Source organism: Callorhinchus milii, unplaced genomic scaffold, assembly GCF_018977255.1.
Source record: "Callorhinchus milii isolate IMCB2004 unplaced genomic scaffold, IMCB_Cmil_1.0 Scaffold3, whole genome shotgun sequence".
Taxonomy (NCBI): domain Eukaryota; kingdom Metazoa; phylum Chordata; class Chondrichthyes; order Chimaeriformes; family Callorhinchidae; genus Callorhinchus; species Callorhinchus milii.
In genome coordinates this window covers 77022423-77040780 of record NW_024704744.1, presented here as the reverse complement: position 1 = coordinate 77040780, position 18358 = coordinate 77022423, and the positions used below count along the sequence as shown (strand labels likewise).

At 42.4% G+C, this 18358-nt stretch overlaps 1 protein-coding gene across 2 annotated transcripts in view; it reads left to right on the top strand.

Annotated features, from left to right (window-relative positions):
* Nucleotides 1–17741, top strand: part of wdr26a (WD repeat domain 26a) — a 29948-nt gene extending 12207 nt beyond the window's left edge. Inside the window, exons 5-14 of one of the 2 annotated variants that reach the window (XM_007898217.2) lie at nt 74–171; nt 877–1033; nt 6107–6245; nt 8292–8432; nt 9176–9295; nt 10566–10711; nt 12261–12339; nt 13569–13698; nt 15078–15263; nt 15863–17741. In XM_007898217.2, coding sequence (XP_007896408.1) covers nt 74–171; nt 877–1033; nt 6107–6245; nt 8292–8432; nt 9176–9295; nt 10566–10711; nt 12261–12339; nt 13569–13698; nt 15078–15263; nt 15863–15888 — 1222 coding nt within the window. In that variant the 3' untranslated portion in view covers nt 15889–17741. Of the gene's footprint in view, nt 1–73; nt 172–876; nt 1034–6106; nt 6246–8291; nt 8433–9175; nt 9296–10565; nt 10712–12260; nt 12340–13568; nt 15264–15862 lie in introns of those variants that run through there. The other variant, XM_042332699.1, reaches the window with a different exon arrangement.
* The last annotated feature ends 617 nt before the right edge of the window (nt 17742–18358 follow it).

The window sequence follows — 18358 nt, the reverse complement described above, 5'->3', positions numbered from 1 at the left end:
GAACTGAGATTGGACCAGGAAAGATTATCTCTAACACTCTTCTCTTTTTCTCCTTCCTCCCCCCAAAAAACAGGTATCTCATGTGTAGCAATACAGACGACCTACGAGTGAAAGCAGAATGGGAAGGAAAAGGAACTGTTTCACGCTCAAAGTTACTTGACAAGCTTCAGAGTAAGTGGCTTCAATTTGGCAATCGTGATCTGCATTAACAAGGCAACTGATGTAGACTATGGTAGGGCATTGTGAATTTCATTGTGCTATAATTGGTTGGACAAAGTATGTGCTGAATGCACTCCAGATGATGTTCCCCTTAAGGGTGAAAATGTCAGGCAAAAAATATTATGACAAGAGAGAAAATCAGAATTCAGGGTTGTTAGGTGATGAGATAGATGTGGAAGTTGAAGTTGGACCAATAATTCTTCTGTTAATATATTTTGGAATGTTGGGACTAAATTTAAGAATTTAATGTAATTGATATAATTGTAAGATGGGAGGATGGATATTGTAGAATGATGAGATCAATTGGGTGTGTAAACCTAACTTGATGAGTTCTTGGGTCACATTTTACAAGAAGATTACATTTGTATAGCGCCTTTCACGCCGGGAGGACGTCCCAAGGCGCTGGGACGTCTTACTTCATTTTACTTGAAAGAGAGAGATTTTGCATCTACAGTTCTGTTCACTCCTACTTGCATCGCTTTCATTCAGGTGCAGAGTGTCATTGGCAAAGAGGACTGGGTTCCAGCTAGTGGGTGGGAAGCAGTGTGAGATGTGGGTGGCTTCAGTTAGGGGAGAGGGAATAAGATTTTAAAATCGAGTCCAGTGACCCCAAAGGATGGAATCAATCTTTATTTTAACTTTCATTTTCTATTCTAGCCTACCTCCCACCGTCAGTGATGTTGCCTCCTCGGCGTTTACAGACGCTACTACGTCAAGCAGTGGAGCTCCAACGGGATCGGTGTCTGTATCACAATACTAAACTGGACAATAATTTGGACTCGGTATCTCTGCTCATAGACCATGTTTGCAGCAGGTAAGAATAACACCTTTATTCATTTGCACTTAGAACCATAGAAATTTATGGCGCAGAAGAAGGCCATTCAGCCCATCACATCTGTGCCCATTAGGGAAATTGGATATTTTTGGGGGGAGTTTGATTCTTAAGAGTGCGAGCTCTACTCAGTTGATAAGTTGGATGGATAGTTAGTTAGGCTAATGGTCCACTCCTAAGCTGTGGCTGTATTTTGGAATGTTCACCTTTCAGCATTTATCAAATGGTTGGTAGACGCCAGGACATTGAGCTTATTTAAGGATGCTCTCCATGAGGCGGTTGTTGGTTCAAGCTCCACATTGGAACTTTCAGCTCAGCCCAGATTGCCATTGCTGGGGGAGTGCTGGTTTATCGGTGTTGCCTTCCACCAGATAAGACAATAAACTGAGCTCCAGTCTACCTGTCCGCATAGGCAATAAAGTTCTGCAACACTATTGGAAAATCGAAGAGAGTTTCTTCTAGCTAACAATCCTCCAGATAAATTTGTCATTCAATTCATGGCAGTTTGTGAGTCAATGCTGTGTGCAAGTTGACTATTTGTTACAATTCAATCACTGCACATTTGACTCATTTCCCTGTGAACCTCTTGCATCAAATGTAAGGATTGTTATTAATGGCTTCATGGGGCTTGGCTTCCATGAATTCTTACCCCTTATTGAATTGGTTGAGGTATAGGTTTTCAATGCCATTACTGAAAGTAACTGATTTATCCAGAAACTTGTCTTCTCTTTATGTTTGGAGGGAAAGGTTACGAGGAAAATCTTTTAATTAGGACCATGTCCTTCAGAAGCTTCTTTATAGAAAACCGTATCCAGGGCTGTTGTGGTGTGCCTTCATACCTTCATACCTAGTGCCTTCATACCGGAGAGCATAATGAGGTTGCTAGCAAAGTAAATAGCAATCACATGAAGTGTTTGCAACATTGGATTCAAAATGTCAACTTGCTTGCTTATACTATGAATCTATGTGGGAGGTATGATTTTCACCTGCCTTCTACTGTACCGTATCGGTTAGTTCTGAGATGGATACTGGAATCTGAGAAAGCATTGGACTTGGTGTCTAATAATACTGGGGTTAGAGAATCAGAAACTGTCATAACACAAAAATGAGCAATTTCATTCATTTCACTTGAGCCAGTAAATCTAATCCAATTTTCTGCTTGCTCCTCCATAATCTTATTCTTCTATCTGGAGAACATCCTTCTAGGTTGAATCCAAGCCACAGTTGGAATGAAAGGGTGATTTTCAGACACATTGATGACTATTTTCTTCTTTCACTGCTCCCCTCCCTGATAAACGCTTTAAAATCTGATCTTGGCTGAACTTGAGTCCCAAGTTTTAGACATGCGTTGGAACTATTGAGTTTAGCATCTGAGTGCTAACTGTATAGGTCCTAAGTGAAATAAATTTCAGGACCTCTCAACAAAATTCAAGTGTGGAGGGACCACAATGCAAGTGGCTGTTATTCAGCACCACATTTTCAGTCTCCTCAGGATTCGGGGTTCAAACAATGTTCAGTTAAACAATTAAGGGTGAATCTTTGGAGCAAACTCGAGAGATTTGTGTGGACAACTGCTGGTTACCTAAGAGCTTTCACTAAATGTGATCTTCTTCCCCTATTTTCTTCCAAATCCAATTTAGCTGCTACACACACTCCTGGAGGAACGAAGGAAGGATTTGCAGCTTAAATTATTTTTCTTGTTTGATCCAATTTCAGTTGAGGTCACTACAGGTTCTCTGAAGACATTGCCACAAAGGAGCCAGATCTTTCTTTTCTGCTCCAGTCGATTTCTGAACCAATGTGTTGGTAAGTACAGTCTGCCCTCGCCAAACCACTCTCGCAAGAGTAGCGCAGCCTGGACATGAGTTTCCAGTTAACACAGACCAGATGGTGTGGAGCATCTGAGAGAAGATCCCAAATTAATCCACGTGTTGCAAGTCTCCACCTACAAACGGATACAACATATCCTCCAAAAGGAAAGCTGCTTGGGATCGTATTCCTATTTAAGTATTTAGTTCCATGCTGCTGTTCCCTGCTTGGCTGCATATAAGTTTCATTCTAAATCTTTATTTTATTCCCATATCCTCTTTCACGTAGAGAAACTAAAAACAAGTTTATACTTTTATTGCTCAATTTACTGTTTTACAAAGTTTTTGGTTTGTAAAAATTTGATGACTCTTGTTGGTTGAGATGTGGATCTTTTATTCCTTGGCACACCTTCACTGATTGTGATATTAAGTGGGGGTGGGGGAATCCCTGTTGTGAGCATTGCATCTGTTGAAGGATGTTTTCAAGATCAAGTTGGTTTCTCCTGATCCACATTCTGATATTTACAAGGTAATTTTGAGGAATGCCCCCAAAGGGGCACAGTACTGTTTTAGACCCATTCTGCATTGGCTCAGTATATTAGAGATGAGATATTAAGATGCCACCCTGAAAAGTCAACATAAGTTCCTATTCCCTGAGTATTTCCTAGAAAGGGATTTTTATAGTATCTTGTACATTAGTATACATGTACACGACAGTAAGTTTAGTGACTTTTTTTAGGCAAACGAACAACAATTTTACACAAAAGGGCCATTAAAAAGTGATGAGGTGAATGACAATTTACTTGAAGGATGGTTGCACATCTGGGGAAAATCTCTGAGCAGCTTCAACATCCACTTGATAGACAGACCCTAAGAGCAGAATACTATTGACCTAAGCAGATTGACAAATAAAGAAATGGTGGAAGGACTACTCTTTGGCAATGGATCCTCATTTGCTTTTTAGCGATAATTATTCCTGTACCTACAACAACAACAACAACAAGATTCCATTTATAAAGCGCCTTTCACGTCAGGAGGACGTCCCAAGGCGCTGCACAGTTGGGTCATGACCCGAGCAGGGGGGAAATGGTCAGGGTGAGGGGAGGGAAGGGAGGGAGCGAGGAGGGGGGAAATGGTCAGGGTGAGGGGAGGGAAGGGAGGGAGCGAGGAGGGGGAAGAGAGTCGAGAGGGGAGCTGAAGGCACGGTCAAAGAGAAAGGTTTTGAGACCGGCCTTGAAGGAGGAAAGGGAGGAGGCGGCGAAGGCACTGGGGGATAGAGTTCCAGAGCCTGGGGGCTGAGAGGCTGAAGGCCCGACCACCGATGGTAGGGCGGTTGGGGCGGGGGACGTGGAGCAGACCAGAGCCAGAGGAATGGAGGGTACGGGCGGGTAGGTAGGGGGATAGTAGGTTGGAGAGGTAGGAGGGAGCAAGGCCGTGAATGGCCTTGTAGGTGAGGATGAGGATCTTGAAATCAATCCTCTGGGGGATGGGGAGCCAGTGGAGGCGAGCGAGGGTGGGAGTGATGTGGTCCCGAAGCCTGGTGCGGGACAGTACACGAGCTGCAGAGTTCTGAATGACCTGCAGCTTGTGGAGGGAGGTGGCGGGAAGGCCGGCGAGGAGAGAGTTCCCGTAGTCCAGCCTTGAGGTGACAAAGGCGTGAACCAGGATTTCAGCAGCGTGAGGGGTGAGGTAGTGCCGTAGTCTGGCGATATTCCGGAGGTGATGGAAGGCGGTGCCAGTTGTGGTGCGGATGTGAGGGAGAAAGGACAGCTCAGGGTTGAACAAAACGCCGAGGTTCCTGACTGGCTTTGAGAGGTGGAGAGTGCAGCCTTGGATGCTGATGGTGTCAGCGCCTGAGGTGCGGAGGCGCTGACGTAAGCCAATCAGGAGGGCCTCGGTTTTTCGCACGTTGAGCTGAAGAAAGTTGTCTCTCGTCCAGGACTCGATGTCGGACAGGCAGCTGTCAGGACATCGGTGGTCGTGGAGTTGAGTCGTGTACCTACTACAGAAGCTTCATTTATTCAAATAGTCGTCGATGGTAGCTGTAGCATTCCATATCCTTGTGAGATTTGAGAATACACCAGTTGGGTGTACCCCAGGGAAGATGAAATAGATGAGAGAAGAGCCTTCCGTTGCCACTGTAGTATAATAATAATTACATTTGATATAGAGCTTTAGCATGTCATTGAGACATCTCGAAGTGCTTCACAGAAATTACTGTAAAGTGCGTTGACTGTAATTTGTGGACAAAATGCAGCAGGCAATTGCGCACAGTAGTGTCCCACAAACAGTTGTGGATTGAGTAACTAAAAAATGTTTTAGACAGTCTAAGCTGACACTGATGTATTGCTGGGGTGGCTGGGGGGCACTGCATTGTGGGATGCAGTATTCTTTGGCAAAGACGTTAAACCGAGCTCCTGGTCTGTACCCTGTTTAAGTGGATGTTAAAGATCCCAAAGCGCTGATTGGAAAGAGAAGGGAGGTTCTTCTGTTGTTTCTTCCACAAGTTGTAGGATGAGCTATAGTCTGTAAAAGTCAGAAATCTCGATGGTGATGTGCATCTAGGATTCAGATCTATAAATTGATGATCTTCTGCACAGTAGAAGTATGAAGATTCAGATCTGCACAGTGAATAGATATGTACTAAAGACGCTTCACGGGAGATCATTGAGAGCAGATGGAAGCTTTGCTGAAAAGTCTTGAAAAGCAGCAGGGTCTTCATATAATGTGTTCAGCCTCCCAGGACACATTTTGACAGTCTCTGCTTGTTTGGGTTATGTTATTTCATGTCTCTCTGAAACATTGGACTGCACCAACAGTCTCACTCAGAGGCTAGAATGCTACCAGCTGAGTGAGGCCAACCTCCAAAATCTCACATTCTACCTGCTGTTAAGCATCTCTCGCCTGATCTGGTTTGAACCTGTTTTTCTTGAACCCTCTTGCATGTGCTACCTTCTCTGGTGATGGAATGAGAAATGATTTGGCAAGACACTTTGTATACAACAGAATTATAGAGACTACTTGAACAGCATGGAACCAAACTCTTAAATACATAGTATATTTGTATGGCAATTCAAACTGCACACAAAAAATAGATTGTCCCTAAGAGGTAAGTTACCAGACAGTCCTCATTAATCAGGTAGCGCTAGATCTGCCAGTGCTACAGCGAGGGTGGACTGTATTACCTTTTATGTGCTGTTAATTTTTATTGCAACCAAAGTCTAATTTTTCATTTTAACTTTTTAAGGAAACAGTTCCCTTGCTACACACAGCAGATTCTCACTGAACATTGCAACGAGGTTTGGTTCTGCAAGTTCTCCAACGATGGCACAAAATTAGCAACCGGGTCCAAGGATACCACCGTCATTATATGGCAAATTGATCCAGTAAGTATTCTCGAATTAAGAGACCCAAAAGCAGCTTAATTCAATAAGTTGCATTTATAAATACTATTTAAATTTCTATAAGCACCTTTCTTGTTGGGAAGATGTCTCAAAGCACTGGGCATCTGGTGGGGCGGTGGGTCAGGGCTGAAAGAAGCAAAATGGAAGAAATAGGTGAGAGAGTGGGGCTCGGCTATTCCTGACATAGAATGGGGAAAGGGAATGGAAGGAATTGAAAAATCAGGGTGAAGTTCCTAGAAATCAACTTGATGGAAACAACTACAATTTACATTTATATTGTGACAATCATGTTGAGGGGGCATCCGAAAGCACTTCACACAGCTGACTGACCAAATAGTGCAGTTGAAAAAAAAAGGTCTTAAAGCGGTTGTAAAGACTGAGGGGGAAAGAGCGGAGAGACTCTGGGATGGAATTTAAGAGTGATCATTGAATGACTGAACTTTTGCCTTCCAATGATGATGCCAAGTGGGTGGGAGACACAAAACGTGCCAAAGTTTGCTGAACAGAGGGAGCGGCCATGCAGTAGGATCACAGAGGTAGGGAGGGGTAAGACCATGGTATGTCAAATTGAGGACAAGTATCTTGTATTTGATCCTATGAGGGACAGTGAATCAGCAGAGTTGTTGGAGAAGGGGGAGATGAGTTAAGGGAGCATAGTGCGGGAGAGGCCGAGGCTGCAGAGATTAAGTGTTGCTTAAAAATATCCAAACCAGACTGAAAGTGCCACATGTTTATGATGCCTGCTCTCTGCACATTCTCCCTGGAGAGAGACGCACTGCTTGCCTAATCCTGGCGAGTAATAGACCAGGTTGGCAAGGCTCAAGGCTTGAGGTCCCCGTAGTGTACGTTGGTGTACTGCTGGAGTTCTAACAAGCTAAAACAGCATAGATTGCCATTGAAAGCCCTGTCAGCCAAGATTCCTGCTGCTTGCTCAGCTAGGACAACCATACGTGTTTGGACTTTGGCTTGCTGAGTTAACAGGAGCTGAGTCGGAAGAATCTCTGATCCTGCAAGTATGTCATGAGGAATTCCTTGCCTCTGGCTTGCTCCACGTCCCCTGCCCACCTCACCAATGGCAGTCGGACCTTTGACCTTTCTGCCCCAACTCTTTGGAACTCCATCCCGCAGTCCCTTTGCCTTGCCCCCTCCCTTGCCTCCTTCAAGGCCTGTCTTGAGAATCTTCCTCTTTGACCACTCCTTTGGTCACCCTCCTACCCCCACCAATCCTGCCCTCTACCGCTCCTAATCCCAACCCCCAGCTCAGGTGCAAATCATAAACTGTCCAGCTCCTTGGGATGTCCTCCTCCCAACACGAAAGACGCTATTCGAATATAATTTGTTGTTGTTGCTTGCCTCACTTCCCCTGAAGCCTAAAATCATTGATAGACGTTTTAACAGTGCTGATTATTGGGCATGAGACTTTGTAAGACCGTTGAGCTGAATGGGAACCCTGTGATTTAGGATACCGGGTTTTACGTTCCTTACCTGTGGGAGCAATTAATTTGGAAGCCAAAGAAACGGCAATGCCTGTCATTCTTGAAGACGTGAATTATTTAAGACCAGAATTGCAAATTGGTGACCAATGGCTGGCACAGCGTTTCCTGTTTCTCTGGAGAAACATAGCCACAGGCTTAGAACAGTATCAACATTCCCTGAGAGAAAACTTGTGGAAATGTTGCATTGAGTCTTATCGTGCGCACGAGTGTGTGTGTGTGTGTGTGTGCCTTGATTTGTCAAAGGGACGTGCTCTGTGCCTTGGGATGTCCTCTCAACGTGAAAGGCGCTATACAAATGTAATTTTGTTTTATGTTGTAAAGGAACCCCAATTTTGTATTTGTTGCTGTTAGACAAGTATAGTTTGGGGAATGGTTATAGTGAAAGTGCATCTGGAGCCACCAGATTAAAATGATATACAGTGGAAGATTGAACCCAGCCCTGCCTAGTTGTTGTTCCAGTGGACCGCTATTACAATAATGTGAGCACATTTCGTCTCCTGGCCTTGTTAACTTCCTATTTTCCTCTTGTTAGGATACTCACCAGCTTAGATTGCTTAAAACGCTGGAGGGCCATGCTTATGGGGTTTCATACCTGGCCTGGAGTCCTGATGACAACTATCTTTTAGCATGTGGTCCAGATGACTGCTCTGAGCTGTGGCTCTGGAATGTGCAGGTATGTAGTACTGCTAAAAGTTTGATGTCAACTTTAGGTGACTGGTGTTTTGCACATGATCATTGTGTTGCTCTCCACTGGGTTCATCCTTAAGTAATGATGCAGGATGAAAAATCAGAATTAGTATGCTTGCCATATCCCCTAACCTGTTTACTGGATTCTTTCCCATTAATAACCTGATCTTATGAGATGCATTATAAGAAGTAGTGAGTACAGTCATTTATTCCATCTCACTCTAAAGAGTAATGTGCCAATTTCTTGCAGTTTCTTTGCGAAAAGTACCAGCGGGATTATGTTTTTTGAAACGTGATATCAAATGCAAGGGTTATTATTAAGACAGCATTGTAAAGGGTGTAGAACTAAATTTTAGTGTGTTCAAAATGGTCAAGCATGGACATGGTCTCAAACCCAAGCTAGTGTTTTGCGGACAATTATCTGGGCTCCCCTCCTGAGCCTATTGAGCTGGTTTAGGATATCGTTGCTTGGAGCAGTTTGACCTTAAACTAGCAGATAAATGTCAGGGCTAATGCCAGTTTTTTGAAAAAATCAAGTTGTGTGAAACAAATTCATATTTACAAGTGAAATGCATGACAATGAAATTGCTAGATTGATTAGTACGTTTCTGGTGTTGAACCCACCTACAGAGTTTTTTTCCAGAAAAAATTATGGTTTTTGATGGTTTCTGTTGTAATGCCAGACAGTTATTGCAATCAGTTTGGGTTAAATCTCCTTTTTCCCTTCAGACTGGAGAGCTAAGAACCAAGATGAGCCAGTCCCATGAGGATAGCCTAACAAGTGTAGCATGGAACCCAGATGGCAAACGTTTTGTGACTGGAGGACAACGTGGTCAATTTTACCAGTGTGTACGTTTCACACTGTTCATCTTGTGTGCATGTCTGCTTATCTGCAATTCTTTAAAGACGGGCTTTGCCATCGACCCAGCTGGATGTAGTACTGTCCCCACCCTCTTTTCATTCATCTGTTTCTGCTGTACAGAAGTCTGGCGCTGCTGCATTACTGGATAATGGAATATGGCACTTTTATCTGCAGATGATCAGCTGGATAGGTGGTTGAATAAATATATTTTCTGAAAGCTAATAAGAGACTGGTGCCTTGGAGTGCATTACCTGCCTGCTGGGGCATATTTTCAGCAGGCAGGTAATGCACTCCAAGGCACCAGGGACACCTGCTCTTTAAATATGATGGTATGCAGCTTTGGCAAAGATTTTTAGCTTCTGACTCTTAATTAGATTTTTCAATTTTCCGCTCTATATGTTCTCCTTTTTCTGGATATCCTGAGGCAACCCCTCCCCCTCCTGCACTACCACCTCCAGCCATTTCCCGTCCTTTGACAATTGCTAACATCTTGGCAATGTTTGATGTGGCATGCTACAGTTACCAACTGACCAAGGAGTATTTCAAGAACATTCTTTTCTAATGAGTGCTTGTAGTTTTTAAGAAGTTTGTGTGGAGTCCTGCAGCTTATTGTTGGCGCGCTCGCCTCTCTGGCGTGTTGGTTGGCTCGCTCAATTTCCAGGTGGGGCGAAACCTTAGGCAAGTTTCCTTCTCCAAGTGCCTCTTCACCTGGCAGCAAGTAGGAACCTGGCTGTTAGTTGATTGTCAGATCGCTTTTCTGGGGGTAATAATCCCTTCAAAAATAAATACAATTTAAGAAAAATCATAATTTGGTCACTCAATCCACGACTTTTTGTGGGACGTCGCTGTATGCAATTGGATGCCGCATTTTACCCACAAAATTATACAGTCAATTCATTTTACAGTATATTCTGCAAAGCAGTTCGAGATGCCTCGACGACATGATAAAGCGCTATATCAGAATGCAAGGATGATTATTGAATTGAAATAGGATCCTGAATAATTTGGATTTAAAGAAATTGTTCAGATCTTGATCTTCAACTCGCTCTGACTTGTGTCATACATCCCCATTTTCACAACTCTTGACTCCTTAAGGACTTTGGTTAAGAAATATAGCAAAGTAGGACGCAATGCTTTATCAAAGGTACATTTTCCATAAATTAAAACTGAGGTGGGGGTGGGAGGGTAAAAGAAATCTTCAAGATATTGTACCTCTTCAAAGTTATAATGTCTGACGTTTCTGTGTGTCTTGAGTAGGATTTGGAGGGCAATCTGCTTGACTCCTGGGAAGGTGTGAGAGTGCAGTGCTTGTGGTGCCTAAATGATGGGAAGACTGTTCTCGCTTCGGATACACACCAGAGGATACGAGGCTACAACTTCGAGGACCTCACCGATAGAAATATGTAAGACTTTGAAACGTATCCCTTTTGTTCTTGGGCCTTTTCATGGGTTTTGTCATCTTTTGTAATTTGGCTAAACATTTTAATGAACTCCACAGCTCACATCCTCACCAACGCTAGGCTCTGTATTCCCATCACCCCTATCCTCACCCAGTTACCTGACTCCCTATCCTCCAACTGATCAACTTTAAGATCCTCGTCTTTGCCTTCCTAACTTTGCCCCACTCAACATCTGTGATTTTCCTGCAATCCTACTTCCCTAGCCACTACCTCTGCCTCGCTATCTCTGGCCTGCCTGATGCCATCTGCCCACTTCTTCCTTGTAAACATTTTGATACATTCTCCCTACGCAAAATCCAAGTTGCTGATATTGCAAATTAAACCCCGTTGTGGTTGAAGTTTCTTGCATCCATGTAACCACTGTGGAAGTTATAAGCATTGCTTGCTTTCTGTAATAACTGCACATTCACACTTCCCATTCTCTATTTGAAATAGGCTCCCAGGCTTCTGACAATGTTGCTTTTCCATTTTTTTTGATCAGCGGTTAGCCATACATGGTTCTTACATTCAAGCATGCATTGTGGAGCAGAGGTCTTTGTACTATGATCGAACAGGATTTTGTTTCCTCCACCCCAGCTCAAGAGCACCCCTCTATTGCCACTTAACTGAGGCATCTTAACTCAGCACAAGCCTATAAAATCTGGGGCTTTTGAGTGTGCGTGGCTTATTTTCATACATGGTCAACAGGGAAACCACTGCAATCACCTTTTATGGGAGAAACTAGACTCTATAAAATTATTGTTGATTAGTGGAGTTCTTGTAATAACTCTTTCACTAAATTACTGGTAATTAGCTTCAAATTCAGCCTAGGGTGTTCACAATGAGCATGAATTTAATTCAGTGAGTTGTCCCCAGATTCTAGAAATAAGATTGATCTGTTATCCCAAAAGAATCTGACTGACTGCACTCTGTTTTGAAGGATCAAATAATTGTGAAGACATTTACCGCAGTTGTTACATTTAAATTCTATCAAGTTCTGAATATTTTTGTTAAATATATTTTTTAAGTCACTGGTGACTTTAAATGCAATTTATTGTTATAGTGATATTCCTGAATGGTGTCTGCTTTACTTCTTATGGATGTTCCATGTCCTAATACTCGTCTGTGTGTGAAACAAGTCTTCTAGACTCTTTTTATCCTTAAATGATGTATTTCAGTTACTTGGGTCTCCTCTCATCCTTCTTAGTTCTAATGAAAACAGACGCAGTGTGTCTAGTCTCTCATGGATAAAATCTCTCATCTCTGGGGCATGTACAGCAGCAACCTTAATGGATCAAGAAAAAATTCTTAAGTGTTCACTGCTTGCAGCGGCTTTGTTTTATTGCAATTTGTTTAATTCGGTGTTTGTTTAATCTTTGCAATATATTTTATGTAACATTTGTAGGGGGAGAAATGCTGACCTTTGGGGAGTGTTTCTTCAAGCCTCGACTCTGGCTTGACTAAAATATTTGTCTGTGTTAAAATGCTGTACTTGTTTTGTTTTACATTGCAGAGTGCAAGAAGATCATCCTATAATGTCCTTTACAGTTTCGAAGAATGGAAGGCTAGCTTTGTTAAATGTAGCAACTCAGGTATGTAGAGTATCATCTATCAGTTAAAATCTAATCTGTCTTCTCCATAAGATTTTGGCACTTCCCAATATGAGGATTTTGCCTCCTGTTGAGTTGTGCTATACAACCTAACTTGATTGTTAGAAGTAATTGGGGGAGAAAATAGATGCACTGCATGGTGACACTGAGACTGAAGAAGATGTTCCAGTTCCCAGGCTGTGCTGATCTCGATTGGGACAGTTGCAATTAATTTTTTTTTAAAAAAACTCCCAAGGGAAATTGGGTTAGGAAAGTATGCATCTCAGCTGTCATGAATCCAATGTCAAATAGTTGTCATTTGCTGTCCCACTTAGGGGGGGAATTGTATCCCTCCTGAGCCCTGAAATTCTACCTAGTCTTAAAAACTCTGAGGAAAACTGGACCTGTAGGCTACGATTACACAGAATTGTGAAAAATGTATTAAATCTAGCCTTAATTTGGACGTTTTTTTTTTGCAGTTCTTAAAAAGGAACTGGCTTCCAAATTAAGACTGCATTTACACATTTTACACATTTGAGTGATTTTAAATTGAAACATAACTTAAGGATTTTGCTAGAGGAAAGAAGACCAAAGTCCATCTAGTTTGCCTTCCACCATCCTGACAGTCGCTTGACATGTTATGTCCCAAACTACACACTGATTCAAAGAAACAAAATGATTTTACAGGTAGGTCGTATTTCCTACCTCAGGAGAGCAAGAACATCAAGCTCCCAACTATGCAATTAAGCACATCAAATACCAAACATTGAGGCAAGTTTGTGATACTTACTAACTACCATTAATTACTAAACCATTCTAACCTGCTTGGTAAAACTAATCGATCACCAGCTGTAAACCTCCATTGTAATTATCTGCTCATTGGTTGAGATAGTTGTACAATAACTTGCAATCAAATAGCAGGGTAGCATCTCGAAGTGCTCAATTATTTAAGGGAACTCAATAAGTTCTTTACATGGTATAAAGGGTAGGACAGGTGAGATTTTATTGTATTCCGTATTTCTTGATTTGAGTTTACATCTTGGCTAACAGATTTTTTTTGAAACTTCATGGCTACTATGACTGCCTACTGTCACTTTCTTAGACAGTAATTGTCTGATGTTTCAGTGTGATAAAGTGCTATAATGATAAGGATTGTTATTTTGAATTGTTTTGTGCAGAACAATGAAGAAAGTGTTGTGAAGGCTTATGACACATGTGCGATTTGTTTACAGGGAGTTCATTTATGGGACTTGCAGGACCGTGTTTTGGTGCGGAAGTATCAAGGTGTCACTCAAGGATTTTACACCATTCATTCATGTTTTGGAGGCAATAACGAAGACTTTATAGCCAGTGGTAGTGAAGGTAAGAGGCACTGGCATGGGTTATATCATGAATTGATGGGGAGCTTTGCATTCGGGACACCGTTAAAATCCCCAGATTTTGGCTCACAATTTAGTTTTATTGATGAACATTGCAATTTCCTAAGTGAGATCACTGGAGAGAATTTCATATCAACACTAAACTTTCTATGCATTGTACTGTTTCTGTGTTAACAAAATCATGCATTGGCGTGATCATTTTTGAAGTGCTCTTGCCTCTGAGTCGAAAGGTTGTGGGTTCAGGTACCATGTCAGGATTTTGAGCTCATAGACTAAGCTGACAATACAGTGCAAGCAGCAGGAGTGTTGCATTGCACTTTACAGTTATTTGAGACATCTCAAATGCAAGGATTATCAGTAGTATGAAAATACATGGACCCACATAAAAAGCACACGATTTGCTCACGGCCTTTCCCAATGCCATATTGAACAGATCACCACCATTAAATGTATAAAATACTCTTCCCTCGGACATTTTCCCCTTGTTCCTGCTATTTCTCAGCACCATTAACAACATGCCCTTCATATACTGCCCTTCATGTAGGATAACCTCTCTGAGCGCTTCATGGTAGTGGGGTTGGATGTCGGGGAGGGGTGGTGACCATAGGCTTGATCGAAAAAGGTTTAAAGAGGGTGTGGAATCTTTTGACTATAAAATCCTGGTGCTGTGAGCCCTAAAGAAGTCTTCAGCATGTAGCTGTCTGTGGGGAAGTATTTTCCAGCTTCTAGTCAATGATTATTACTCTTCATTTACAAGTATTCATTTCATTATTATTGAGAGAATAAGTGTGCATTGTCGTACAACTCTGTGGGGTAGGAGCATTGTAGGAGATGTGGAGCAAGGGTAGGAGCAGTGTAGGAAATGTAGAGGCAAGGCAGCCTAGCAGCACAGTGTAAGTCAGAGGCATCATCAGAGGAGTGGGGTGTTGGTGGCAGTCCAGGCAGGGTAGAAAGCATGGAGGCAGTATACAAAAAAACATAAGAGAATGTGAAGAATCTGTTCATTGACCCCGGTCTACCAGTTTCCCACTTTCTCACTATTTTGTTTTTGTCTGTCCTGTTTTAATTCTTCCCCAACAAGAGAGGAGTTTGGAGGCAAGTCACCAGAGTCGCACTCCTACTTCAGATCCTAGGAAATTATGGCACTATAGTATTGGTAGAGCCCTTGGATATGTTGCCTGCCTATATTCAAAGTCACTGAAAAGCTGGCAAGGGGGTCAGCAGAGACCACTGGTGGATGTTATTTCATAAACTTTTCAATGATTTGTGGAATTTTGACCACATTGTGGATTCTGTCAGATTGTGTGTTTGGTTGTACATACTGTCATTTTGTTCTTGGGGGGGAAAAAAACTCTTTTGCAGATCACAAGGTTTATATTTGGCACAAGCGGAGTGAGCTGCCGATAGCAGAGTTAACAGGACACACTCGTACTGTAAACTGTGTGAGCTGGAACCCTCAAATCCCGTCCATGATGGCTAGCGCTTCCGATGATGGTACTGTCCGGATATGGGGACCAGCGCCTTTTGTAGACAGCCAGGAGTCTGAAGGTGACTTTCATTCTTTACTCTGGTTTATAATCTATCTTTGCCTCTTGGGAGCAATGATCAACTAATAATTTTAATAAGCCAAAAACGAAGGCAACCTTGTCTCAGTTGGTAGCACTTTCATCTCCAGGTCAGATATTTGTGGATTCAAGCCCCATGTCACAACTTGAGTTTACAGTTCAGGCTGATTCTCCAGCACATTACTGGGGGTTCTGCATTATTGAAGATGCTATCCTTCAAATGTTAAACAGATGACCCATGTACCTATTCAAAGAGAGGGGAGCTTCTCCCAATGTGTCCTGACCTACAGACTTCCAGACAAATTGGTGATTCACCTCAACAACAACAACAACAACAAGATTCCATTTATAGAGCGCCTTTCACGTCAGGAGGACGTCCCAAGGCGCTGCACAGTTGGGTCATGACCCGAGCAGGGGGGAAATGGTCAGGGGGAGGGAAGGGACCTCGTGACTGTGAGACCTTGCTGTGCTCAAATTGACTACCATGCTTGCTTACAAATTCACTCGTTACATTTGGCAGTTATGTGAAGTGCTTTTAAGATGCTATGTACCAAATGAAGGATTTTTTTTTATCGTTTACAGAAGCTTGCAGCAGCATGGATAGTTGACGGTGACTTACCAGAAAACTGCTTCAAAATGAAAATAGTCACCGAACAAACAACGTGATCGTTGGCACAAACCAACTGTGGTCGATCACTGGACAGAGATGGTTGTTGTGAAGGTTTCATTCCCGGTGCCTCTAAACTGGTACCAGCATCCTACCATCTTGCTACATAGTTACAAGTCCAGAAGCAACAATGTCTTTAGGCCTCAGTTGGATGCCATTTTGAATTCTGCCCATTGGTCGTGAGGAACTTTGTTCCACTGAGACTTCATCGAACTCGAGAGTTTTCCCTGCCTTCTGTGGCTTGGGTCTGGCAGTCTTTCCGTTCTATACCCTGGAGTTTTAAGTGCTTGTTTGGAGTCTAACACATTTAGATGGCTTTGCTAGGGTGAGAAATGCTTTAGTCTGGAGCTCACATGCAGTAAATGGATTATTTTCTTTTCTTTTAAATCTGTTAGCCTGAATTAGTGGAAAAAAAACTACAGCTCAGTTCATGGACTTCACTTCAGGGCCTGCTGCCCTGAGGACTTTGTTTTGTGTTTTTGGAAGAGAGAGAGAAAGTAGTTCATGTTTAACATTTCATTCTTTTTCAGCTTAATCATTTTAATCTTATTTACTGGCACTTGTTCTGTCATCATGGTCTTCGTTTGTTTTATGGTAATTCATTTCATTATTCTGAATCGTATCCTGGCAGTGAAACTTCAAAAAAAAATTCAACTTCAATGGGAAACGCCACATAACTAGCATTAAGAAACTTGAAAACAATCTGGACACTGTAAGCGACTACAACACTGCTAGGGAAAGTGCTCATATCCCTTTGCTAAGACCTGTGATGTGAAGTTTCAGTCTTTAGAAAGCCTGTTCCAAGCTAAATGCCGTGCCAGTGTGCTGATCTATGTCAGGATTTCCATCCCCTTAGACCCCACCCACCCAATTTGACATGTTAATTCACTTTGGTTGAGGACGGTGCTAACTGGAGGCCTGTTGTTTTTCTCTCCCATGGTCAAAGGTTTGGGAGAGGATATGTGAACATGCTAGGTTCCTGGATTCCAGGTTAGCAAAATAAAGGAAGCAGATGACTCACTGCCTGCCCTTGTATCTGCAGAATGCTCCTCAGAAATTGGTGGGGAGTGGGGGGTAGGATGAGAGAGAGAGAGAGAGAAAATATAAATGTTTAATAAAGAAACCTATAATGGGCCTCGACTAGTGCAATAGATTATGTCTGCTATGTTTGCCCTTTTCTATTTTGCTCCTCAGTTAAACACTTGCAAGGTATTCATTTGCAGTGAGACTCTTACAGATTTCTTGGTTACTGAATGGGCCAATCTATTCACATTCTTCCTGCAATAGATCTGTCTCTCTCACTGCCCCCCCCCACCCCACCCCCCCACACACACACACAAAACGTATACAGTCACACACAATCTCTTCTACACATGTATCTTTCATTTGCCTCATTCCCAAATGTACACAAACACTTTACATACACGCGCACCTTTTCTTTTCTTTCTCCCCCCCCCCCCCCCCCCCGCATATGCGAGTGCACATGGACATGCACACAATTTTTCGTTACCGATGCAGTGGGAATGAGGGAGCGTGGAAAGCTGATGTGCACGGGTCTAAGGGGCAGGAGAAAGGGTGCAGCAGTGTTGTTGATATCTTATTCAGTGACATGACTAGTATTTGACCTGTACGGATAAACCCAGAAAAACAGCCTGCTACCGGATTGATCAATTAGCTAACCGATCAATCAAAACATTTTGTACTTCAGCAATTTTATTGTACATTCTTTAGAGTCCACAGTTTATTTTTTATGTAAAATGCAATTAGGATTAAGACTGATTAAATTTTCCTCCAGATTCAGGTTTGTTTTCTTTGGAAAATACCTGTCTGCACTTTGAAGGCAAGAAATAAAATAAGATTTCACTTTGCAGAGATGGGTGTGAGTTGGACCCCATTAGTTTAAAGTGCAGTTCTATTGTAGAGTCTGTAAATCAGTCTTGGGCAGAAGACTATTTGTTGCCAAGAAACTTTACAAGGTAGCCTGAGATTATTTTACAGATTGAAGATTTACAATTTTGGCTGCAATCGAATTGCTCATTTGCAATACAATCCACTCAAAACCAATGGTGCAAAAACTACAAAACCAACCAAACCCTGCCTAACTGAATTCACTCTGGGAGCTGATAAACTCATTGATGTACTGTAGCTCCGCTTTCATTAAAGCACATTCAGCATAATCTTTTCCAGACACTATGTATACCAATGCTTTGGTATACCAATTCATTGGCATGCAGATACCAATTAATTAGTATGCCGATACTTTAATATAACTGGAGTAGCTACAACAGTAATGTGTACCGAGGCTAGCTACAATATGTTAAACCACCTAGTGGATAAGCATTCCGGATCAGTTGTGGACCATTTCAGTTCCATTACACCTTTAAACTCACCATTTGGGAAGAAGATAAGAT